The sequence below is a fragment of the Gymnodraco acuticeps genome, unplaced genomic scaffold (assembly GCF_902827175.1).
Source record: "Gymnodraco acuticeps unplaced genomic scaffold, fGymAcu1.1, whole genome shotgun sequence".
Lineage (NCBI taxonomy): Eukaryota > Metazoa > Chordata > Actinopteri > Perciformes > Bathydraconidae > Gymnodraco > Gymnodraco acuticeps.
The window spans coordinates 1,516,079-1,542,407 of record NW_022989778.1 but is presented as its reverse complement, the minus strand read 5'-3'; the positions used below and the strand labels follow the sequence as shown (position 1 = coordinate 1,542,407).

At 42.4% G+C, this 26,329-nt stretch overlaps 1 protein-coding gene across 1 annotated transcript in view; it reads left to right on the top strand.

Moving 5' to 3' along the window:
- The window catches only part of sipa1l1 (signal-induced proliferation-associated 1 like 1), a 99,501-nt gene extending 74,603 nt beyond the window's left edge, over positions 1–24,898 (top strand). Inside the window, 14 exon segments of the mRNA XM_034220895.1 lie at positions 1,849–1,947; positions 2,421–2,596; positions 3,121–3,408; positions 4,895–5,044; positions 7,894–8,027; positions 10,973–11,070; positions 11,732–12,267; positions 14,861–15,058; positions 16,159–16,327; positions 16,743–16,977; positions 17,791–17,967; positions 18,225–18,336; positions 19,663–19,741; positions 21,392–24,898. Coding sequence (XP_034076786.1) covers positions 1,849–1,947; positions 2,421–2,596; positions 3,121–3,408; positions 4,895–5,044; positions 7,894–8,027; positions 10,973–11,070; positions 11,732–12,267; positions 14,861–15,058; positions 16,159–16,327; positions 16,743–16,977; positions 17,791–17,967; positions 18,225–18,336; positions 19,663–19,741; positions 21,392–21,535 — 2,595 coding nt within the window. The 3' untranslated portion in view covers positions 21,536–24,898.
- The last annotated feature ends 1,431 nt before the right edge of the window (positions 24,899–26,329 follow it).

Below are 26,329 nucleotides of genomic sequence, written 5' to 3'. Positions count from 1 at the left end.
CGCTTAAAGCAGGCTCCGTGCTGTAGTGGAAATGCGCCATTACCTATTGTCAAGAGGATTTGGTAAAAGTTGTGTCTAATACTACAACAAAAGGTTATTTAAAAACACTTTAATTCATGTGTGAAAATCAAATACTGAGGAAAACCTATTGAATGTGTAAGAGGCTGCCATTGATCATCTACCTGGGCCCCCCCCCCCCACACTGACTCCCACTGCTTACTGATAGTTTGCCAGCATGACAACATTTTTGAGCTGCTGTCTCATTACTGGCCTCAGCTTATTGAAAGAGTTTCAGAAACACCTCTGGACATCATACTCCTAACGGCTCATCACACACCTACACACACACACTGAAGTAGTGCTAGGTCTTCCTTATCTGTTTCCATGGAAACTGGTTAGAAAAAAAAGGTGTATTCTTATGCAATCATCAGTGCTTTGGAATACATTCATTTCCCCAGCTTCTTCCTACCCTCAAATTGTGTGTGTGATGGTTTTTTTGTACAATGTTTACGTAACCTGGATGGAGTCCACCCTCTTTGATTCGCTCACAAGTATACAAACATCATTTTAAAACACACATAGTGTTAGTTTGCTCAGGACTGATAAATGTATAACTTTCATGTTGCATTTTCTGCATCTGGCGTTAATCTTCAATCGTTAGGACTACCTCGGTGCCAGGGAGAGAAAGGGAAGGCCTTGGGCCACTCGTCTCCCTCTCTCTCTCTTCTCCTCTCTTTTTATCCTCCGTTTGTTCTTCATCGTTCCCTTTTTTCTTGTCCTTCTTCTCTCCCACGCACACGTTCAGAAACATCAGAGAGCATCATAACAATTCCTATCAGCTGCCAGTCTTCAGCATGATTTATTCACGCACCCTTGTGAGTTTGACTTCAATAAAGCTTTTGCTAAAGCTCTGTAAAGAAAAAATAAATGCAAGGAAGGTGCCCTGAAGTCGCCAGGAGACTCATTAGAGGAAGAGAGGGAGAAGTGAGTTACCATAATTAAAATGAGTCTGGAATTATGATTGGCTTTGTCAGATGATGATTGACAAGCGATTTGGGCTCTTAGTCCCTAAATAATCATCTTAAACTTTTGTACCTCACTCCCTGTCCCAGAAACACGGACACTTCACAGCAATCCCCGCCTGAATATCGCATCCCGTCATGAAACAACATGAAGTCCAAAAGGGTCTCTCCTGAGCAACGCATCTCTGCGTGAACACAACCTAAAGTGTTTCAGCAAGAAAGAAGTGTGTGTGTGTGTGTGGTGTGGTTTGTGTGTGTGTTGTGTGTGTGTGTGTGTTGTGTGTTGTGTGTGTGGTGTGTGTGTGTGTGTGTGTGTGTGTGTGTGTGTGTGTGTGTGTGTGTGTGTGTGTGTGTGTGTGTGTGTGTGTGTGTGTGTGTGTGTGTGTGTGTGTGGTGTGTGTGTGTGTGTGTGTGTGTGTGTGTGTGTGTGTGTGTTGTGTGTGTGGTGTGTGTGTGTGTGTGTGTGTGTGTGTGTGTGTGTGTGTGTGTGTGTGTGTGTGTGTGTGTGTGTGTGTGTGTGTGTGTGTGTGTGTGTGTGTGTGTGTGTGTGTGTGTGTGTGTGGTATAAGCTGGAGCACTAATTACTCTTTATTTATGGCTATAAATCTCTAAGGGATCTCTTAAATTATTCAAAAAATCTTTTTTTCAACTTGTAGGTCGAAGCACATTAAAATAGTGTTTGGTAGCTTTATTACTATCTACCCTATTAAGATAACTTTTCCTCCACCTGCCTCTTGACCTGTTTTGCTCTTTTTCATCATCTCTCTTATCTAATGTGTGTTAATTAATCTTTTATCTCGACCTTGTGCATCTTTCATGTGTCAAGTTCCTGACTAAAGGCTGTGAGACATCAGAGATGACGCTCCGTCGAAATGGCCTGGGGCAGCTTGGCTTCCATGTGAACTACGAGGGCATCGTGGCTGAGGTATCTGTCCGCACATAACTCAGATGTTCCTCTGAAAATGAACTATAAAACAATAAAGTTAATTTGAGTGAAACACATTTCTACCCTGAAGAGAGTGGATATACTTAATTATATTTACCCCACCTGTTGCTGGGATGTTCTGCCCTTTTTAATAGCTATTTTATTGGATTAATTGTTTGTTTTATCTTTAAAGAGTTGTATTGGTAATGAGTCATTTGTTGCAAAGTGCAGAGAGTCAAAGTTGCCTTGTTGCCACCTTGTTGCGTTCAAAATCAGTATAACAATAATCAGTATTGCAGAGTGTTACACCATGATATATAACAAGCAATTATGTGGAGACAAAAACATTGTCATTGCACTTTATTACTTTACCTTAAACTACATTTTCCCTTTCACTATCTTAAACATCACTGTTTGAATAATGAAGCTTCCCACCCCGACAGCTGTAATGCAATCAAACTTTGTTTCAACAGGTGGAGCCGTATGGATACGCCTGGCAGGCAGGACTGCGTCAGGGAAGCCGATTGGTGGAAATCTGCAAAGTTGCCGTAGCAACGCTGACCCACGAGCAGATGATTGACGTCCTGCGGACCTCAGTGGCAGTGCGGGTCGTGATCATCCCGCCACATGATGACGCCACCCCACGCAGGTAGGACGGGACGGAAGCTGCTTTAATCAATCAGTCAACTTTATTTAACTTTATTTACACTTTTTATACTGGAAAGTTAACAAACAATACAAAACTATACTCACTCCTCATCCGGTTTATAAACAGGGCAAAACATAACTTTGTGATTTGAACACCCAACATCAACAGAAGTCAATAAACACAGCACTGAATAAAACAATCTTACAATAATTAAATGAGAATAAATACAATCCAAATAAGAGCTGGCTCCTAAAAATATAAATATATATTTAAGTACTTTTAATTACCATTTATTTCTTAATTCAGTTATCTGGAGTGCAGTTAACATGATTGCTCACCTTTTTATACATGAAGTTCAGTGGCACATTCATTTAAGGGACCAAGTGAAAAAACAGGGTACCCAGAAATTAAGAAATATATGTATAATGCAAATATTCTTCTTTGAATTATTTTTGACATTCAATGTTAAAAAAAAAACACATCACTGTCTTCTCAAACGAAACGCCCCCCCTCTCTTTCCACAGGGGCTGTTCGGAGCTCTATCGGATGCCTGCGTCAGATTATAAGAGCAGCAGCGGCGAAAGCGGCTCCTTCGAATACAAGTTCCCGTTCCGCAACAACAACAACAAGTGGCAGCGGACGTCCAGCAGCCCCCAGCAGTCCCTGACCGCCTCGCCGCAGCCGCACACCCCCAACCGGGCCATCAGCCTGGGCAGCTCCGGGGGGAAGACCCTGTCTGCAGAGAGGCTGGAGCGAGGGGCCGTCATCCCGCGCAGCGTCAGCAGTGACGGCCGGCCCCTCGACACCAAGAGGTCAGAGCCATAACAATATTTATATGAAAAGGGGAAGAGGATTTACAACAGGGGTGTCCAAACTATGGCCCGGGGTACATTTCTAATTGGCCCTCAGGAAAATTCTAAAAGTAAAATGGAATATGGACCACTCATGAAACTGGTGCTTGTCTTATATATAACATCTTAAATATATCTAAAATTATAAAACGGACAAGTCAAATCAAGCAATCTGATTGGTTCTTAGCCGTGATATGAGCGAATATCACGGGTAGAATTGTAGTTACTTTTCACAACAAGTCAGTTTCCCTCCGCGTCTGAGAAAAGCTACAACCGTTACAACTGTTACATTACGTCCGTTACGAAACTAACTAACAAACAAAGCTTAAGATGGAAACATGGGATAATGTGCAGCAAGGACTTATTGACCGTTGTTAAGGATGCTCACATCTGCAGAAAGAAGTCCGGTCGATATAACTATACAGTTGGTCTAAAAAGACTAACTGAAAAAACTGCATGCTTCGCGTCGGGCCGAACCACGCCCCTTAGCTGTGATATAATGACCATATACCACGGCCTGTCGTGAGCTATTGCTTAAATCTATTTTATGTGTTAATACATTTTTTCAAATACATTAAAGTTGACATTTTCTGTAAAATCTTAGATTATATTGAAAAAGCCAAATCACTTATTTGCAGAACAAGCTTGAAATACACCCTTCCGATTTCCACTTATTAGCAACAATCCGAGGCTTCTTTTTTAAGGAATGAGCTGCAAACAAAATCAATGGAACCCTACGGAGAGTTTAACTTAACTAATGAGACAAGAACCTCACCTCTAGGGAGTGGCCCAGCCCTTTGTATATTATTCTGTATGTGGCCCTCAGTGAAAAAGGTTTGGACACCCCTGATTTACAATGTACAGTTCAGCTGGAAAATGTGGATTTTTATGCCAGAAGTCTCATCAGCTAATCCTTGGTTAAGTATTTGTGTGAGTTTCTTTTCAGTAATCATTTATTGTTAGTATTTTTAACATTCTAAAAGCGTATCGATTCAACTGTGTTGCTTTGCCTGAAGAGGTTTAACAGATCATCTCTATCTTAAATATGACGATAGGTTGAGTATAAGTAGGTATGGTTGTGAGATGTTATAAATAAACCATTTGTAGGCAAGTTATACAAATTAAAGTGTTACTGCTTTTATTTCTTCATTAAAATAACACATTTTGAACCTCTTGAAATGAAACATTCAAAGCAAATCCTGCAAGCTAGTGTAACAACAAAGCACACAAAAGGCAGCCGTCGGGTTGGAAGCTGATTTTTCAGCCGCCGGGTGTTAAGTATTCATGTCCTCCAGAATGCGTGGGAAGTAGCAATCAATGGAATTTCCTCTGAAGGAACAAATTGGAACATTTTGCTCCTTCAACGCTTTGCTGTGTTTATCCTCCATTTCCACATGCCTGTAGATTCTCACACTTCCTGTATGTGCACGTGTTTGTTCTCCTCCAGGATGTCTCCGGGCTGTGAGAGTTACAGTCTGGCCTCCGCCATGGCTCTGGGTCGCTCCCCTCACAACCGCAGCTCTCCCAGCAACCTGTCCTGCTCCAGCGACGCCTCTGGGAGCTCTGCTCACTGGAGGCAGAAGTCCATGCCTGAGCAGTAAGGAAGGGGGGGGGGTTCTGTGGCTGGGATTCAGTATTGTTTTATGCTAATTAAGATATATCGTTAAGAAAAGCATATCTTTAGCCACTAATTCCCTTAGTATAACGCTGCCTTGAGGTACTTCCTGTTTTTTGAGGGAATGTATCTCTATATCTGTTAACTTCCATGATTGCGTGTTCATGAGCTGATGCAATAAAGTGTTATAAAGACATATACTCAGTTTTCAATTTGAGGCAACGCAAGTTAACTTGGCACATTTCATCAACAAGGCAATTAAAGTGCTTTACAAAAATTATTTAAGAAATCTATAAGACAAAGTGCAAAAATAAACACATTATAAAATTACATTTACCGGTAAACAAACCTAAAATTAAACAAGCTAAAATTGGATAAGACTTATACGAAGTACAAATATAAATGTAACAGTGCAGTATAATTGTTCCTTTAACCCAGTGGTTCCCAGAGTGGGGGCAGCTCCCCCCGTGGGGGGCTCAGAGGCATGACAGGGGGGGCGCGAGAGACCAGGAAGAAAAATGGTTATTTAAAAGTTATTTATTGTGTGGAACGAGAGAGAGAGCATTAAAAGTGAATAATTTTAAATATCATCTTAGGCCCGTTAAAAACGCAGCTACGGCCCTGCATTAAACTGCGGAGCGGCGTTCACACAGACCGCGGCTCACGCAGCTGCAGAGAGACTGAGCTGTGCCAGCACCTGAGGGTGGATCAGCTTCCCCTTGGAGCATTTCCCCTTGGAGCATTTCCCCTTGGAGCATTTCCCCTTGGAGCATTTCCCCTTCCACTACTTTAGTTTTTACTAAGGACGAGAGCTTGAAACAAGATATTAATAAAGCGCTGCCGTTTGACTCGATAGCGTTTAACAGACGGGCGCTGTTTGGGGCGTTAGAATAGCCTACTACACAGACAGCGCTAGCTGGGAGATCGATCACTTTTATTTGCTAAACTATGCCGTACTATTAAATCCATGTAAATTACTCTCAGACATCACAGCAATGAGGCTGATCAATGAAACCAGGATACATCCTTTACCGTCAAACTGGTTCTAAACACAGCTGCCTGTGTGCGTTTGATAAATACTTTCTGATTTTATATTTATGATATGCTACTTATTCGCTACATGGCCCTAACGTGTAAAGTTATACAAGCATTTGTACCAGTGCTTTTCACAAGTCGACTCTTGCAGCCCAGAGTAGCTGGAGTGATTCAGCAACAAAAAATACATATCTGAGAAGAGATCAGGATGAACAGAAAGAGGAAAAGGAAAAGAGAGTACACTGAAGAGACCAGGAGGGTCAGAGCAGGAGGAAGGCAGGAGGAGATGAAGAGACCAGGAGGGTCAGAGCAGGAGGAAGGCAGGAGGAGATGAAGAGACCAGGAGGGTCAGAGCAGGAGGAAGGCAGGAGGAGATGAAGAGACCAGGAGGGTCAGAGCAGGAGGAAGGCAGGAGGAGATGAAGAGACCAGGAGGGTCAGAGCAGGAGGAAGGCAGGGGGAGGTGAAGAGACCAGGAGGGTCAGAGGAGGAGGAAGGCAGGAGGAGATGAAGAGACCAGGAGGGTCAGAGCAGGAGGAAGGCAGGAGGAGATGAAGAGACCAGGAGGGTCAGAGCAGGAGGAAGAGGAGGAGATGAAGAGACCAGGAGGGTCAGAGCAGGAGGAAGAGGAGGAGATGAAGAGACCAGGAGGGTCAGAGCAGGAGGAAGAGGAGGAGATGAAGACATTAGTGAAGAAATGTATGTGAGGAATGAAGATGAAGTGTCAGAAAGAGGGACAGAGGCAGGGATCAGGAGGCAGATGAGACTCCAGCTGGACCACATGGTATGTTTTTATTCTCCTTACATAGTCCATTACAGCAGCACAATCTAGCGGCTCTTAGTATTGACAAATATTTATTGAAATGTGTTGCTGCACAGGTCACCTGTAGCTCTCTGAAGAGATGGGTGATGTCATTTGTGTACTTAATTATAACTAAGTACTTTTACTGTACTTACAGTAAGCAGAATTCATGAGTATTTTCTGCTGTTTTATACTATATTTGAGTTTGTTTGTCTGAACATCTTGTTTCTCTTGTGCATTAAGAACACTTAGGGCATGATTTAACAATAAAAAGGTTATATACAATATAAAATACCACATACTGTACGCCCTCCCATGCCACCCTGGCATGACCTCTTGCCACCCCATGTCAAATGTTCTAGAACCGCCACTGCTCCCCTCCCTCTGCCCCCCTCCCCCCACGGGAACTCGACCTTTCTCAAAGAATATGTACACAAACACTTGAACCTGAACACACACATGCACGTGTGCAATATGTGGTGTAATGTGTTTTGGGGCCATAACATTACATTACAACAGGATTGTGCGGTTATGAATGCATTATTAGTTAGTTATGATGTAGTTAAAACAATATTGGATGATAGTTTTTTTTTTGTGTGTTTTGGACTGAGATAAATCATGGGTCAAAATTGACCTGCGAACACCATGAACGGTAACAGCTTTTGAACACAACACAAGGGTTAATAAAGCATAATATATTTCTAACAAAATACAATGAATTCACAGATTTTGTAACACTATTTTTGCTAGAGTTTTAATTCATGACGCTGGTTTATTAATTTCCACAGTTGTAACATTGTATTACACACAACAGTGTAGGAGAGTGAGGTGATAGCGATGGTGTCTTTGTATATTTAAATGCCCTTTTTTTTCTTTTCTTCTTCCACCCACTACAGCCTTTGGTCAAATGTAATCTCTTTCATGATCTGTTAGTGTGTTATTCTTAGCTGATAAAACAGCGGAATAAAAGCTGTATCTGTCTGCTCATTCAACAGGTTTGCAGGCAGCCGCCACTCTCCGATGTCCGGGGACAGACGAGATGTGGTTGGAGAGGGCGGGTCCAGTGGAAAGTCTACTCCTAATTGGTCGAGAATGGAGGAAGGGGGAGGAGCTGAACGAACGTCAACAGGTGATTATAACAGGGACATTTAATTGAGTAAGCTTAATAAAAATAGATTGTAATGTTTTCAGCACCGGTAGCTTTTTTGTGTGTGTGTGTGTGTGTGTTTTATGAAGGCACTTGACTTTAGAATAGCGGGGGAGGGAGGCACATCGCATCCATATTAGTAAATCCTTTGATGTGACAGGTAGCCAGAAAGGTGTGTGAATGGAGTTTGTGTGTGCCTCCTCGTCTGCCTGCGACAGTTTTTCGTGCTGACAGCATCCCTCTTCTTCCTCCTCCACCTCCTCTTCCTCCACCTCCTCTGCAGGCTGTGAATTATGTTGCCGTCACAGAGCGGGTCTTAATGTCTCTGCAAGGTGGGAAGATAATGATGCAGCGAAAATAAATTATTGAATGCGGGAATTGAGATAAAGTAGTGATCTCATTAAAGTAAATGGCTTTCCCTTTGTCACTTGTCACTCCTTTCTATATTAATAATGAAGGAAGAGAAAGGGGGAGACATTATTTTCTTTCCTGTGTCAACACAGTTGGCCAACCTTTTTTGTGTGCTTTTCCTTCCCTTTCTCCCTTCCTCCAGCCTGTTCCTCATTCACAAAGGCCACTTATGTTAGCCTCTCATTCATCTTTCTATTCTCTTGTACGTTGGCTCTCATTTAGTGTTCACGCATGAAATGTTTTCTGGGAGTTTTCTTCTTGTTTTCTCTGAAAGCCACAAAAAACACATGCTCTTCTGCCGCTCCTCTAAATCCCAGCCGGATGTTTCTCTGGTTGATTTTTGACCGGCCTAATTTCAGCCTTAACCTGTTTCTGACCGCCGAAATCCCAGAGAACAGCGTTACTCTCTCATTTTGTGGTCGTTTGTAGCACTTATGTCTCTATCGGTCAGGGTGGAACAATGTAGGCTCGCCAACTGTCAACTGTGGTTTGAGATGATGTCCTTTCCTCTTCCTCCCATTTACCCCCTTGACCCGTTAGTCCGGCGCAATGATCATGTGGCCGAGCTCCGTCCAGAAATAACACAAGTCATGTAGAGGGCAGAATACTCACTTTTGATATCCCAATTCCTGTCACATTCGAATGGGACATGACTCTAACTCACAATATGTCGTTTTCTGCCACTGGTGGTCTTTCGATCTAAATAATTACAAAAGATGTTTAATGAAATTGTGGAGTAGTGTGAGTTTGTCATTGCTGTCAAGTGTCAACCTATTACAGTTAGGATTTCTTAAGGAGGTTTTTTTTACCAGTAGTAGAAACATTACCGGTGGTCTCCTGTTCTCCAAAACAACAGACCCCGGTGATTAATTTCATTGACAAAAGAAAGTAAACGGAGACAAAAATAAGTGTTTCTGCAGGAAAGCTCGGCCAAGATATAAAAACTGTATTGTAAAAATACTGCTTTTTGACAGACAACCTTAACGCTGGTGCAAGCACAGGGATTACGTCACCATTAAAGGTGCAACTATTCACGATATGTCTATTCCTCTACTATTAAATAAAAAATGTGCTTCATTTTCTTTTATTAACCTGGCATGTTTATGATTAATTCATGCATTGGATAGTGAGATGCAGAGATTTGCGACCTCTTTTAGTTTAACAATGCTCACAGGAGTGCACACAACAACCCAAGGTGTTGGGAATGTATTTTAAACCAAGACATCTGGTTGAACAATCACATCAATAACAAATCTTAATAAAAAAACTAAATGTGGTCACATTATGCACAGACATGCACACATGCAGCTATCTCTAATTAGCAGTGGCGAACCGTGTCTATCACAACTGGACCTTCTGTAGACACACACACCCCCCCCCCCCCGGCTTTATAATGTCCGTCTTTTCACTGAATTGTCGTCTTGAAAAGGGTACTCGCATCACTTCCGCAACAACTTCATCTTCACCTGTTGCCCCTTCAACGTTAAAAACAATAAAACGGCATGAATTGCTTCGTCGCATTCATCTATCCTCTGTCTCGAGCCAGTTAACTAGCGGGCCTTCTAGAGCACCCTGGAACCGAGGGAAACTCTGAAAGAATACGCTCATTGGCTACAAATCAATATATGATTGGTTGATCAAACTGTCAGTCCAAACGTACGCTCTCATTCAGTGCAACGGCCAGGGCCTTCGATCAAGGATGTAGAATACCTTGGTTGAAGGATATTCTACCCAGAGACCCAGAACAAGATCTGATTGGTTGCTTTCTTTTCTAACACAAAACCACTGAAATGCGTAGTGCATGGTCCGAGAAGGACAAACAAATCAACGTAACACTGTAATATTACAGATCAACACAGATACGATTCTCATTTATTTATTTTATATACATTTTATTACATTTTATTTCTATAATTAAATCGATTTTTTGTTTGTTTTATCTGAGTGTTCCAGGGTATTCTCTGAAGGCCCTGACGGTTCGCCACTGCTAATTAGTGCAGACTCCTTTGAGCTGAGATGAAGAGGAAGCTAAACAGGGTTATGAATATTCTACGTGAAGTCACTATATTTCTAGATTCACCCCAGCAGATGTTACCCCCCCCCCCCTTTAGCTCTTCCTCTAATGGTGCTGTGGTCATTAGCTGCTTGTTCTTTGTGTGTTTGTTGCATAACATGTACACAATTACATAACAGTACCATTTATAACCCCAGTTCTGCTTCAGGACACCTCGTCACATTACCCCACCGTCAACAGCCTGCCCAGAACAAACAGCCGTCTGTTTGATGTGCGCTGCATTAGGTGACAAGTGATCTGGGTTTATTCTATGCACACGGTAGAGACACGATTAAAAACAATCGTTATAAACCTCAAGGAAGCAAGAGTTCTGTTGTAGCAAAATACACCCAAGTGAGCACAGAGGAAAACAACTGAATCATCAACAAGTCATCTGTTTGTACCTCAGGGTTTGTTCATGTGTTTTTCCCCAACATCAGTTTTCTTGGTCTATTTATTGCAGAGTCTCCAGTCTCCAAGTCGGGTCAGGGCTACTCTGGAGCTCCCCGCATCCAGAGGCAGGAGCAGGTCATCCACGTGTCCCCGAAGAAGGGCAGCCAGGTCAGGACACTTTTACTTACACCACCACTCTGACAGTACTGTTAGAAAAATAACACTCGTCACCGGCTTGGTCTTCAATATCAGGACACATGTATTTATTATCCTTGCAAGAATGGAAGTAGTCATCACACACAGGGCTGCGTGGGGCAAATAGTTCCCAGAGTAGAGTCCTTGATATGCTTATATACAAGAGAGGGTGTTAGAGTCAACAAGGTGGAAGAATACTGGTTCGAAGCAGTATTCTGACATTAGTTAAGATTAGCTAAGGCCTGCGTAAGCAATAAACATGATAGTCATATGCCTATCTCTCTAGGGGCTGTGTCATCATGCCAATCTTAGGAACATAGCTATCATGACTTCAACACAGTGCCTCATGAGCGTCATCCATGTACATACATCCGGCTACGTACACAGCTACGTAGGTTCTCTGTTATCACGTGCTACTCTGATATAGAAGGAACATTCAGTATACCCATCATCCTCTGGGGCTCAGATCCCTCGTTTGTTTTTATTAAGGTTTTTCTGCATCGCTTCTGGCATATGGGAAAAATGTAATTGTTGTAGTTAGTCACATTGTAATCTTAAAGTCACCAATTTAAAAAAAAACTGATGTTTTCTCACAATTCTCCCTCACTCATTTCCTTTCCGTTTGTTCTGGCAGTCGGACGGCCCTTACTCCGGGCACTCCAGCAGTAACACTCTGTCCAGCACCGCCTCCAGCGGGGGCCACAGCGACAGCGACAAATGGTACGAGATGGGAGCGGGTGGAGGAACCAGCACTGAGCCGGGAGGAGAGCCGGAGCCCAACGGCCTGGGGGGAGGAGGCTACCTGCAGGGGGCGTCGGCCGACAGCGGCATCGACACCAGCTCTTTTGGAGCCTCCCACCACACACACCCCCACTCCCATCACGGCAGCACCACCTCCCTGCTGGCCCCCAGCGGAGGGAGAGAGAGCCGGGAGAGCAGGGAGAGCCGGGAGAGCAGGGAGAGCAGGGAGAGCCGGGAGAGATCAGTGTCTCCGTGGCACAGCCCCACCGAGGGGGGCCGCAGGATGCTGGAGAGGTCTCCGGCTGCAGCAGAGTCCCCGGGCCCTCCAGGAGAAAGGAGCCTGGAGGGTACCGGCCGGAGCCCCCCCACTCACCTCCTGGTGAGAGACAGCAGCACCTTCAGCCTGAACGAAGCCGGGTCACACTCCAGGTCAGTCTGTGGGTTTGAGACTTAAAGTATGGTTCACAACTTCTAGTGTTCAGTGGTTATAACATATCCTCTATGAAGTAACACATGTATCTTGCAAATGCAAACCTAGCCAACTGTTACATTACTTATACTTTCACCTTGAAAATAACAGTATCTTGCTTGAGGCTGATGTAAACAGTATCAGAAGCTTTTGAATAAATAAATAAAATACTTAAAACTTAATACTTAAATATAATGAAAAACGTCAGACTGAATAACAGCCATCTGATCATTTCTTAATAATAGCAGAAAACATACTTTTGGGCAGTAACAAAAAAAACATGTGATTTATACAAAAAAGGAGAATAGCACTTATTGTGCAGACCAAGGCTGTTTCCATGAGTGAACAATGTTGTGTGTATTTGCCATGTGATTCAGATCTGCTCCAAAATTGCCTTCTCCCTTGACCCCTGCCACTAAGTTTTATAAAAATTGGGTATTTGATATTTTCTGTTGAACAAACAAACAAACAAACAAACAGGCGTGCAGTGTTTTCCTGACCTCTGCTGAATGTTTCCAACTCTCATTACGCCAATATTTCTTGGCCCAAGAAGAACACACACTAGAGACTATGTCTCTCCTGGAAACCGAGTGCGGGAGCAATTCTTTACTCCCTCTTATCTTTCCACATTAGGCCTCAGGAAATGTGAAACACGTGTCCAACATTTCACAGCTGAGCTGGTGTCCACAGCCGAGAGAACTCCAGCGTCACGCGCTTCCTGTTTGAGCCCGTCTTAATTCACAGCTTCAGATAGAGTTACAGTTCACGACCCGTCATCTGTCCGGCATTTAAAATGAATTTGTATTCTGCTAAAGTGGCAGAGCAGGGATTAGGGGGATTAATGTACTTATAGTACCAAAAGTAATACTACTCATTATGCTAAACGGCCTATTTCAGAATAATATTACATTACATTTAGCTGACGCTTTTATCCAAAGCGACTTACAATAAGTGCATTCGACCAGGAAGACACAAACTTGAAGAAAACAGAATCATATAAGTACATTACATTACATTACATTGAGTACATATAAGTACATCAGGTTTCACAGAGCAAAAACATTCCAAGTGCTACTCAACTGGCTTTAGATAAGCCAGTCCTTTGTTAGTATATAAGTGCTTTGTTAGTCATTCTATCGCTCGAAGTGGAGTCGAAAGAGAATATATATTACAATGGATTATAAATACTGATGCATTTATGTGTTACTTCTTGAATGTTACGGATGGTAAAGCCGGAGCCAATTTATGCTACTTTACATGCCTAATAATGATATGTTACTCAATTATGCATCGTACTTTATAGGGATGGGAATTTGAAAGCAAATGTATATTCGAATATTCGACCCCCAAAAAAACGGTTAACCGATTCACCGAAATGTACATATCCTATACAAAAATAGTGACATTTTTTTACAACAAATACAAATAAATAAATACATGTTCAAATAAGTATAGAAACCAAGTCGAATTTGTCAAATGTATTGAACTGGTGATCACAGTTTGAACAGTTGACAGCTTTCATGCTTAAAACATAACTTGGTTTTTAAATTAAAAAGGAGTCATACACGAACAACATAACGGGTTAGGGTAACGTAACCCTATTACAACAGAGATCAACAACCTATAGCAGGGCCTATGCACAGAATGCAGCTATTCAATACTCATTCTTGTTTAAGAATCTGAGCATGTCTACTGAGGGGAGAGGCGGGTGCTGAGGCGATTCACAATCAGGCCAGCTGTAGAGAAGACCTCTGGGCATAAGATGAGGTTTGAGTCTGCGTGATCTGCGTGTAGGGAGGGGCAGCAGCCATATCATTAGCTAGAACTAGCTGGATCTGATGGATTTGGACATAAACGCGAGTGAAGTCTGACAAAAGAGAGAGAGATCAGCACCTGCAGCTCTGCCCGCTGTGAGGGACCGGTAAGCGGAGCAAAACACACCTTTAGACCTAACACATAGCTATGGCACTGTCGTATACATTGAATTATCCCATTTGATAATATGTAATCAACTTAGGCATCCCTCCCAAAAGTATTCGATTAATTGTTCCCATCCCTAGTACTTTATGAGTGGTTAAATATTTGGTATTAAGCGTCTGTATCTAGTTACTAATGTTGTCATAATTGCTCAACGTTTTACTTTGATATCTTGTTTCAACAGTTACTTTATCACTTTTGAATTTTTTTTTAAAAACATTATTCTTTTTTTTTTTTACTCTATTTTGTCTTTATTTTTTACCTTGTGTGAATCCTGTTTTTAACTCTGACCCTGTTGCTGCTATTAACGCCTGCATTTCCCCAAGGGGATAAATAAAGTTCCATCTTATAATTCAGTAAAAAAATAAATAAATGTGCCTCCCTCTTAGCGTAGTCGAGTCGTTTTTTGAAATGGCATGCAATGGAAATAGTAAAGCACAAAGTTGTATTGAGGTGCAGTATTTAAGTAAATATCATTAGTTGATTTAACTTCTGTATATCTCTTATCAGGGTCTTAAGCTTTTCTTATTCGTGGTGCATTCCCATGATGAGTAACCCCCCCCCTTTGTCCATCAGCTCCAGGCACTCAGGCCACAGCTCCCCGAGAGACGAGTCCTCCTCTTCAACAACGTCTCCTTCGTCCCAGTCCTCCTCCTCCTCGTCCCCGGGGCCCAAGAGCTTCTACCCCCGCCAGGGAGCTCAGTCCAAGTACCTGATCGGCTGGAGGAAACCCGGATCCACCATCAACTCTGTCGACTTTGGAGACACGCGCAAGTAAGGAGGAATTTAGACAGTACAGTTGGGCTTTATTTATTGTTCGCAGTACGGCAGTGGGTTTAAACTGTAAACACAGTTATATTGCTTTTATGTTGCCACAAGTTTGGGCAAAGTTTATAATAGATTGGTTCAATAGGTGGCCCCTTAAAACATTCAATATTCCAAGCAAGCGGCTCCTAGTGGATTTGAAGAAGTTCACCTAGCATTATCTTCAGGATGTTGGAAAATTAACACAAGGACAATATACTCCAATTAATTCAAAACAATGCTCGATCCATATTGGCTTTTGTAAAGCTGATAATGTTGCATTCGTGTTGGGAACTTGTCAGAGGTGATGAAGCATTGTTGTTGTGCTGCTCTTCATCACTGCATGTATATAAGAGGGATAGAATTGAACATTACTAGCTTTACTATGACAGTTTTCACTGTAGGGATGCTACGTAACACTGCGTTGATCCCATTGCTTATCCACCCACATGACTTAATCCCTGTACTGCACTAAATAGCTTCTGGAAGAAAATGCATACTGCTCTATTCCCCCCTTGTGGTTGAAGAGGATATTACATTAATGGCAGCACCTGGATGCAAGTTGGTGGTGAAATGCTCTGCTGTTGAGGCTGAATGAACACATATCTCTATTATTTATCAGTGTTATCATTTGTGTTTTACCAAACAACAGTGCCGTTATGTAAATAAAATGTTAATTGGGGTTTTCATTCAGAATATTTGGAGTTAGGATCATTTAGTTTGTAAAAGTTTACCTTGATGAAAGGGGGAAATATTTATAATTTTATGGCAGTGTTTTGGACAATTCATTTAGTCTTCTAAGGACATCTGAGGGAGGTGTGTGGCGCAGTGGATTGTGCGTTGGTGTTGGGATCAGGGGGGCACAGGTTCAAACCCCACTGCATGTAGTTGTGTCCCTGAGACACTTCACCCCAAATTGCTCCTGTTGGGATTGTCCACAGTACTGAGTATGTTAGTCGCTTTGGATAAAAGCGTCTAACAAGTGACGTGTAATGTAATCTGAGTAACTTTTTTGAAAGTGAAAAACAAGGGTTAATCTGTGCGGCCTTGTCTGTCTGTGTGTGTATTAGGAAGTCTCCAGGAGAGGGGGGGGTGGAGGTTGTTCCCGTCCCAGCAGCCAGGCCCTCTCTTCGGGATATGCATTCGCCCCAGCCTCACGCCAAATCCACTATGGAGGAAGACATAAAGAGACACAATTCCCCCGACAGCCCTCCACCACCACGCAGACATAAGGAAAAGGTACGCCTGCAGAAATATGCATCCCAAAATCTTTTTACAAGAACAACTGGTTGATGGACACATATAACCAAATCCTAAAATAACAAAACTGTTGCTAATCAGGTTTCTTCACCTTTTATATTTCAGTGAATCTTTAAAATGAGTAAAGTGGATTAATTTGGACAAGGCAAATGAAGTCGTCTCCTGACACACCACCATTTAATGTGTGTCTCTTTTAAATATTTGCGAAAGGACAGGTTCACTTAGAAAGTTACCCCACATTCGTCTTACATGTTAGGTGTACGTTTAGTTTGCACATATCACAGGTATTTCTGCGGTTGTTTTCTGTCGGGGTTCATCCACATATTGCATTTGGTTGGATCCTATTTTAGTAATAATATAATAACATTCCCCATCACCTCCCCACCCTGTGCAGCACGGGCAGAAACCCCAGCAGATCCCGCCTCTGAACCGCCATCGCCCCCTGCATCGAACCCTCTCAGACGAGAGCATCTATCGGGGCCAGCGCCTCCCCCCCCTCTTAGACTCCATGCCCGAACCGGCGCTCGGTGCAGACCTCCTCTTCAGCTGCTCCACCCTCCCACGCTCACCCACCACCCGCGGGGTTCCCCTGCGACGGCCCTCCTATAAACTGGGCGTCAAACTCCATGGTAAGTGTGTAGGTTTCTAGAAGAGTGGAAGTAGGTATAGCAGCTGGAGTTTAGTTTATTTATGTATAGTGTCGTGGATAGTCCCCATTGATCAACTGTCACACAAAACAGTAAATGGGGCAGCTTTAGTAAACATTGCTAATTTCCAGCTGTTGTCCCGGGCCAGATGATAATGGGCACCCTTAAAATCACAATATATCCATCACAGTTACAGCTGCAGCGTGTAGTTGACCAAATTAGTGATAAGTGGAAAGACTATTGACAAATTACAGCAATTTAAAATAATCATCATGTAATTTTTCTAACAAAAATGCCCCAAAAAATTACTTGAATTCTGGGATTTCCCTTTTCCTCTGTTTTATATCATTCAAAAATAGCTATTTGGGACTGACAAAACATCAGATCTAAAGTAATTAACTTGGATTTTAGAAACCGGGAAATGTTTTACTATTGACTGACATTATGTACACCAAATGATTAATCTGTGAATTATGGAAATACGCAGCAGATTGATTGATAAAGCAAATAATCATTAGTTGCAGCATTATTAACTTTCAACAGCTGTGTTTATGTGCTTATATCATTGTTTAAAAGACTGTATTTTGTGGCCATTTTATCCATGTTGTGACAACAGTGCAACCCAAGGAGGTTAATTAATGCACAATAAGTCATGTGTCAAAATAAATATAGTAAATACTTTTGGCTTAAGTTCTGGATGTGACCTTCTGCCTTTACCCTTTGAGTAAAAAAAACATAATGGCAAAATAAGTTGTTTAACATTCAGCTCTTTCATCCACTCCTCTCTGCTTATAGGTGACCTTTCAGCATCTGACACATCATTGGTGGATCTGGTGGAGCGTCACCGCGGCCCCCTCCCTCAGGAGCTGATGCCCCTCCCCTCTCAGGGCCAGGAAAGGGAAAGCCCTCTGGAGTGGACTCACCTGGTGGACGTGGCCAGTACGTTTGAGACTGAAAGAAACCCACACTACGGTATTAACAAATTCTATTAAGTGCACACTTTGTCTTTAGTCAAGTATATAAACCAGCCTAACAGAGAGTCAATCAAGAGGGAGAGTGATTAGATAGTCCTGATTGTAGGATATCAATGTATGTGTTTTATATATAACGCATAGACATTCATTATTATTTCCACTTTTTTCAATTTGTTAAGCATTTTGCCTGCTCCTTATTGTTTGTATAAATAACTATGACTTGGTTTCACCTTTGTTTATTCCTCTCTTCTCCAGTCCAGAGAAGTTATGTGTTTGGAGAATCAAACCACCGGAGCAGCGGGGCCTCGAGCCCCCAGCAGTCCCACATCGAGCTGCAGCCGGCCCCTCTGTCCCGGCCCTCGTCCAGGTAACACCACACAGAGACACACACACACCACACACAGGAAATATTCAGGGTACACATGTGACCTCAAGACTGCAGCTTGTTCACTTTGCAGCCAAATAAGACTCAAATTAAAAACGATTTGCCTTCTTTTTTTAAATAAAATACAGTACATAGATCACTACTTAATCTCATTATAAGGCGCGTTCACACCGGAGTACTTTTCCCGTTTAGTTCCGATAATGCCTGGAATGTTGCGTTCACACCAAGAGGTGAGTCCCAGCAGCTTCTACTGAAGCCAGTCCCCAACTCCGGGTGGCAGTATAAGCCGTGAAGTAGTTTGCGGCCTGCCAGTAAACCCAAAGCAGAAGAAGAAGAAGTGACGTCAGCGGCTTCATTTGCCTAATCTTCCCTCAGGGAACTTATTCCGGTGTGAACGCGATCTGTACTTAGTTCCATGGGGTTACTAAGTGCTGGCACTAATACCTCATTCACACAAACGGTGTTTCAGGGCCGGTTCGGAGCTGGAGCTTGAAAAGCACCGGGTTTTCCTGTTTACACCGCAGCGGAGCAGCCTCTTAGCTCCGGAATCCGGTTCGTTTCAAGCACCAAAAAATTGTCCGGCCAGAGCAAAAGCACCACATACGTCACGCTTACGTAGAGGCGGGGGCACGGGCGGGATCAACTCCTGAACAACAACAAAAAGCCGGCGTTTCATCCAGTTTGTACACAACGATGGAGAAACTTAACAAGCAGCAGTGGTCCACTGAAGAGACCAGCTACCTGCTGGGAATCTGGTCTTCCGAAGAGGTACAGAGGAAGCTGGAGCACAATCGGCCATTGTTGTTGTTGTTGTCGGTGTCAGCTTTGAGGGGTTTCCGCGCGGTTGGGTTTGGCTTTATGAAGCAGGCACGCAAACGGTTACGTCATGACGCAAACGATGACGCAATGACGCAGCACCAGTCGGACTCTGGGCAGTGTGAAAAGAGCCGGAGCTAAACCGAAGAACCGGTTCTGAACCTGAAAAGCTCTAGCACGGAGCTTGAACCGGAGTTGCGTAGGTGTGAATGAGGTATAAGTGCTGGGCACTAAGTACGGCAAAGTACTTGGTGTGAAAGCGGCTATAGTAAACCACTGCAAAAATCACTGTATTAATTCATTTGATCGTGTAAGCTATACATATACATACAGTCCTTTTTGAATGCAAATTGCTGTTAACTGTCATGGCACGCAGGGAGTACCAGTGCAAGGAAATGCATTTTAAAAACTAGAAAAGTGCATAAGAAATAAGTAGATTCACAAAGGAGAGTGTGAGTATGAACGATGCCTCTCTGTGTCTCTCATCCCCAGCGAGGGTCACATAGGGCTGGAGAGGAAGGTGACCAAGCTGGAGGCCACGGTGAAGATGCTGCAGGAGGACCTGAAGAAGGTGAGGGGGGGAACACACACATATGCACTTACTGCACTTATAGATTTGTATTTTTTGGCAGTTCATGGAGATATGTTATCTGCATGTGTATAACCTTCACTCTGTGCTAAAAGATAATTGTCTACGAATGAAGAACGAAAGTCCATGCTTTCTTTGCATCCGGTGGAACAGGGAACAGCAGGGGATGTAAATAGATATTTGGTCTTGCCACTGTTTATTTGTTTCTGCTCTACAGCTTATTGGTGCTACCTTTCACTAGACTCACTAGAATGAGTGACATTTTACTCAAATGATCTCTCATCCTCTCATACTGTCTTTCTAAGCTGATGTCTACATTTCCATTACTTTCCATCACTGTGTCCAGAGTGAGTGTTAAAAAGGGACCTGTTTTTGATGTCTGTGTGTCTGATGCGTTTCACCTACCTATGATAATATAGGCTAAGTCTCCAGTGTCAAACAATTCTTGCTTATTTTTGACGCCTCATTTATGCTATAAAAATCTTGTTTTACTTTTCAAAAGACGACCCCAGAGCAGATATTTACACAGCATTTTAATATCAAAAGCAGCCGCCATGAACACTTTTTAAGTTCCTCCAGTTTTTAGCTAAAGGAGTGAAAACTGGTCACGTTCTTTTTAAAAGTTGGATGTTTTTGATCTGCTAGTTGCAGACTTTGTCACCTCTTAACTACTTTGACCTCTAAACAGTGAAGACTTTTCCCTCTCAAAAACACTGCAGTCTGGTTGTGATTTATTTCTTACGCAATTCTTAGTAAATTCTCTGCTATCTTTGAAATACTGGGAGGCATTAACCCGTCTGCATTTCTCCCGTTGTAAGCGGTAGATCAGTTCGACACCAGGAAATTCAAGTCAAGTCAGATTTTATTTACTATTATCACCATTTAGCTCAGGGGGTTTTACAGTCTGTACAGCGTACAGCACCCTCTGTCCTTTTCAACCATCCCCTCAGAAAAGGCTCCACAAACAAACCTCTTCTACTGGGAAACTAGTATGCTACACTTCATTCAACCACCCCGAAGCCAGAAGCACAACTCAGAGGGTTTCATTGTTTTCTTTAACTGGATATAAATGTATGTTCTGTTGTGCTTTTAGCAGATTCAAACTGTCATGTGATCAAATCTGAAAGCTTCTTACTGTGCGACTCAATGCCGGCAGACCTGAGACGTTTTATGTAAACACTAAACTTAAAGTGTTCATTATATTTAAACAGAGTATGGTGACGATGTTGAATATTGAGTGATTTGATTTGTAAGACACTCATTTCAGTCACGACAATATTGTTTTCTTCTAAATAGAATAGAATATATCTGTATTGTCATCATACAAAGTACAACGAAATGTCTTTGGCAACTCTCACTGCAGTAAAGAATAGACACAAATAAATAAATAAGAGTGGTAAAAACAGAGGTGGTAGCAACGACAGTGCAACGAGATAAAATTCAATGTGCATATTTACACTTACAGTCTAAAAACGTTAAATGTACAAAACTGTATAACTAACTGTGTGTTCATAAAGCGTTATAGTAACCAAAGCATGCAAGTAAAATAGCCATACATATCTCTAAATAGTAGTGGTTGCACTGCTTAAAAACTGCTTCAATTGTATAAATGTCCCCCATCCTCCCTTCCAGGAGCGTGAGGAGAAGCTGAGGCTGCAGGGGCAGGTCAAGAGGCTGTGGGAGGACAACCAGAGGCTGCAGGAGGAGTCGCAGACATCCGCCACCAAGCTGAAGAAGTTCACAGAGTGGGTCTTCAACACCATCGACATGAACTGACCCCCCCCGCCCTACACACTTTAACTCTAGCACGCACGCACACAAATGCACACATCAACACTGGGCAGAGACCAGAGGGGAAGAAGCTGTGCACAAGAACCTGGACGTGATTATGTGCCCATCTTTCTTTGGCTTCATACATCAACAGCTGATATTTGGTGAGCGGCCTCAGGATGAGAATAAGTCAATGTGAGGGACTGTCCTCTCCTCTCCAATGGGACCAGAGGCTACGCTGTGCCAAAATCATTTTATAAAATAGTGACAAAGAGGAAGCTCTCCTCCTCCCTGCTCCTTCTGAAGAGGTCAGCCTTACCTCCTCCTGATGTGGACCCCCCCCCTCCTGAAATGCTTTCTCACTTCGATGTGTTTCTCTTGTTAAGGACCGTACCTTTGAGGTGATGAGAGTGTTTGTGCCACAGCAGAGGGTCGCAGAGAGATCCACGTGACTTAAGAGAAGACGTCTCTGAAATGCCACTCGGAGTCCGACAGGTACTACGAGACAAATCTGCCAGCTGGCGTTTGCTGTAACACAAACACCTATAATGAATCCGAAGCCTGAAGACCTCTGACTGGACGAAGGAGAGCTTTTTGTTGTCTTCACATGTAAAGAAGTTTCATCTCCTAAAGTGTCTCACCACTGAAGGGTCATGGTGGAAGTTCAGCCACCGACATGGAAGCAGGTCGCCTCTGATCGCCAGGGAAACGTGGATTTGTACAGCATTGTTCCTCCTCTTCGTCCCTCAGATCTGGATTACTGCATCCTGTCTGTCAGCACAATCCCACGCCTGACGGAGGAGTGTATTTATAAGCCATCGGCAAGTGGTGCCATCAAACATGACTGAAATCCAGAGTGCTTTGGTCCATCCAAATTGTATGTGTCTTAAAAGCAATAGGAAGACTCCTGTCTCTCTCATAAAAGAATAAGGGAGACATGGGAGGAGATATTTTAAAGGTTACACTTAAAAGACTCTGCTGCACAAGAGCCTCCATCTTCTTCTGTTAAAGCAGAAGACATCATGCTTTAGGAAAAAGGACGGAGAGGACTCTGCGCAGCGTCCCATCTGGAATACACAGAGCCAGTAATGACAGACATTTTTTGGGAGGGAAAAGTAAGAGTGGACTTTTTCCCCCTATGTTAATTTATTTCATTGTATTATAATTCAAATAAGTTGTTCTATTCGTCAAAGTACAACTGACATCAGTGTTTAGTTCCTCAAGAAAAACGGTCACTAGCTATATTATTTAAATGGCTTTCTTTCTCAATTCTGATTATATGCTTTTTATTCTGTATTATGTTGTGTTTTGTGGTGCCCAAGCCTGCTGTCGTGTTGCTTACAGTGCCCTCTAGTGATGACCAGTGGAAATGTCATGATTATTAAATGTGCCGCCAGTCACTCAGTATTTTCCCCACGCCTCTCCAACAATCAGTCAGACATCGGGAGGCCACACGCAGAACAGGAAACAAACGCCAGCTTTGACAGACAATCAAAGGTGGATTTTAGATTAAAGGAACCAAACCTTAGGTGTGTGTATGTAGGTGTGTTTTGCATTTTAACATCTATAGTTTTCCTCAGGTTCAGTATTTGTAGGAAAAGTAATGATATGGTGAGATTATAAAGCCCCATGATGAGCCAGTGGCAGTGTGTGTTGTCAGTGTGTGAATGTACATCAGCCATGCCTACACTCACTTCTGTTGGTCATTTTCTCAGAGCAGGGACGTGCCTTTGAAACAGCACCTGGGGAACAGATGAAAGGGAAAGGCTCGTCTTTTTCATCCCGAAAAATAAACACATTTGAGTTTTAATCGGCTTCATACTCACAGTTGTAGACCTCATAAATGTCTGTAGTGCGAGGCTTCTCTTCGTTTGAATATTTGTACCGAACACAATCAGGCGCGCAAGCCTCCAGACGCAGGGACGAGTGTGTGTGAAGTGTGACGGTGTGTGTGCCTTTGCATTCAGCTACATGCAGTATATCTTTCAGGGCAGCTGGCCCCTGTAATAAGTGTGTTGATAGAAATGTTCCCCCTAAATCACAAAGCCACTTACACCCCGAGGAGACGGAGCGTTCTCAGCCAGGTGCATGCTGGGGTTACTTCAGCTCGTCTATGTTGGAAATGCTGATCACAAACGTGGTGTTAAAGCCTTAACTCCTTCCCTGTCCTGTGCTATCAAACGTTTGATAAAAAGATCTCAATTTTTTAGTCTCTTAAAGGTAAATTTGTGTCTTAAATCGATGTAATTAAACCCAGAACGCCACCCGGTCTGAATGTAAAGAGAATATGAACGAGCCTAAAGAAATGTGATGTTTACTATAACTGACATTCAGCTTTGTAGTTTAGCAGTGTCATGAGTGAAGTCGCAACAAAAGACGGTTCTGTTTTAAGAATCTCATATAAATCTGTGTGGATTATAAAAGAAACGTCCCAATAGTTTTGCTTGGTGATATTATATAGTTGTTTTAACAGTTTAAGAAGTCGGCCAGTTGTGTCTAGTAGTCATCCAATAATGTGAAATCCTTACACACAATATAACGAGATATATAGGTGGAAGTTTTGAATTGCTCAGAGCTACAGTTCGCTTAAATGATGGCTAATGTTTGGTATTTTATTGTACATGGAAAGTGCTCTAGTTTTTGTATCTCAAATGAAGTATGGCCACATGACGAACTGTGCAGTAGATGTTTTGCTCGCATCTTCAAAAGTGTGCATCGAGTGGGATGTTATACATTTGTCCACCTTATACAAAGACATTAACAAACCAGTGACTCCAGCGAAAGATGTTATTTCACAGTACATATTTTTGTTCCGTTCGCTTTGTTTTTGGTGCTTTTCAGAGGGAAATGTGAATGTTCAAATGTTCCATTTTGTAATTTGTTTTTAAGAATCTTTGCACAATGTTTTATAAAAAGGGTTGTGTTGTTTTGGATGAGAAAGGTGAATCGATCCATTCCTGTGCCGTCGTGTCTTGGTGTTGCTCCGTAGTTTTCCTGCCAGCTGACAAGAGGAAGGTGCTTGACTTTATTCAATACGTGTACCCTCCTCTTCCTCAAGCTTCACTGATCAGACGGAGCCGGCTGGAGGTTGTTTTCTCTGGAGGGATGCTGATTTCCAGCCTGAGAGCTTGGTGATTGCTGGAAGGTTCCACGAAGCTGATCCGTTGGAAGAACAAACTAACCCGCGAAGTGGTCGGCTCTGAGCGGAGGGAAACAACCTTCAAGAGGACCAAGCGTTTGATAGACTAGAAATGCTGTTTACATCCTGGGTCCATTGTCTTTGTAAAATGTAAAGGTATGAAAAAGACATTTGCAGTGATCACAGTATTAAAGTTTCTGAAATAAATAAATGCCGTATCAATTTGTGGAGTTGTTGACTTCTGTGAGTTTCTGATCTGTACTGTTTACATATTTTAATGATCTTGAGCTTACTTTTTGAGTACAGATTAGAATAAGGATACAAACTAAAATACTTCTTATAAATTAGAAAGCTACAGCACAAATCTTAAAGGCTTATTTTAGCTACTTCTGGCAGTTTTGCCATACCATTGAGTACAATGGGATAGTGATAGATATGCTGGAGAGAAGCACGCCATATTATGAAAATTGATATAACATATTGAAGATGTGTTTTCTGGTATGTGATATAACAGTATATTAAACACGTTTTTGCTTCTAATGAATCCACTATTGAGAACTTAATTGCCATAAAGCCAGACAAATACACACCTAATTTGCAAATCATTTTAAAAAAGAAATAATTTCAAAAGTAAATTAACAGCTGTTTTTTTTCTTCTGATCTTCAATTATTGCTCGTGTCCAGCCTTGCGTGGTGAACAGACAACAATATCATTTGTCATAATGTTTTTTCTCAGACAGTGACAACAGCTTCTCGTCAGAGTGGGTTTACTTGATGTTTCGTGCAGAGCGTTGTCTGACAGTATTGAACGGTGAGTAACCGCAGAGTGAGCAGGTCTGGGACCAGGACTGTTCGCTTCACCCCTAGATTCCACCGGGCTCCTATTGTTCCTGATCTCTCTGACTCACCTGATTGCACTTTAACTCACAGCCGGAGACACAAACTCCTCTCTATCGTGTGTGATGTTCTACAACCAATGAGCAGTGGTCACTTCCGGCACACAGAAAGACAGGATTGAAAAGGAAGATAGGAACATATATAGCATTCTTTTTTTCTAGAGTTCACATCAACTTATTGAAAAGCTCAGCCTGAATTACTCTCGTGCAACACTGCATCACTGTTTTACATGATATTACCAAGCTCCAACTGTTCTAGAAGTGCAGTGGATTACAGCTACTGAGCTCACATGTCCATCCATCTATGAGTAAACTCAATTTAGTGCGATGCAGTTATAAAAGACTACTGAATGTACCTTGATTTTTGTTATATTTGTCCAATACTATTTCCACAACCAATAATGACCTTGGATGCTTACTTTTTACACATTAACAGAAAGTATAGAAATAATCCCCATGACAAAAACATCCTTGCTCCTTTATTATCAAGACAACAAAGATATTTGTTGGCTAATACCAAACAACGACAATAAGTTAATCGTCTCTTTTGTTGGCAGGGAATTAAACAATGGAGGATTTCACCAGCCAGAGGTCTGCCATAATCACATAGTAACTCGTTTATTTGTGTAGTAACTAGTTGTATAAACGGCAACACTTTATTTTGATAGTCCATATTTAACACTCTATAAGTCATCAGTTGACATTTAGTAGCATGTCAACAGCGTATTAACCAATATTCAACCTTACTATCTGTATATTGTGTCA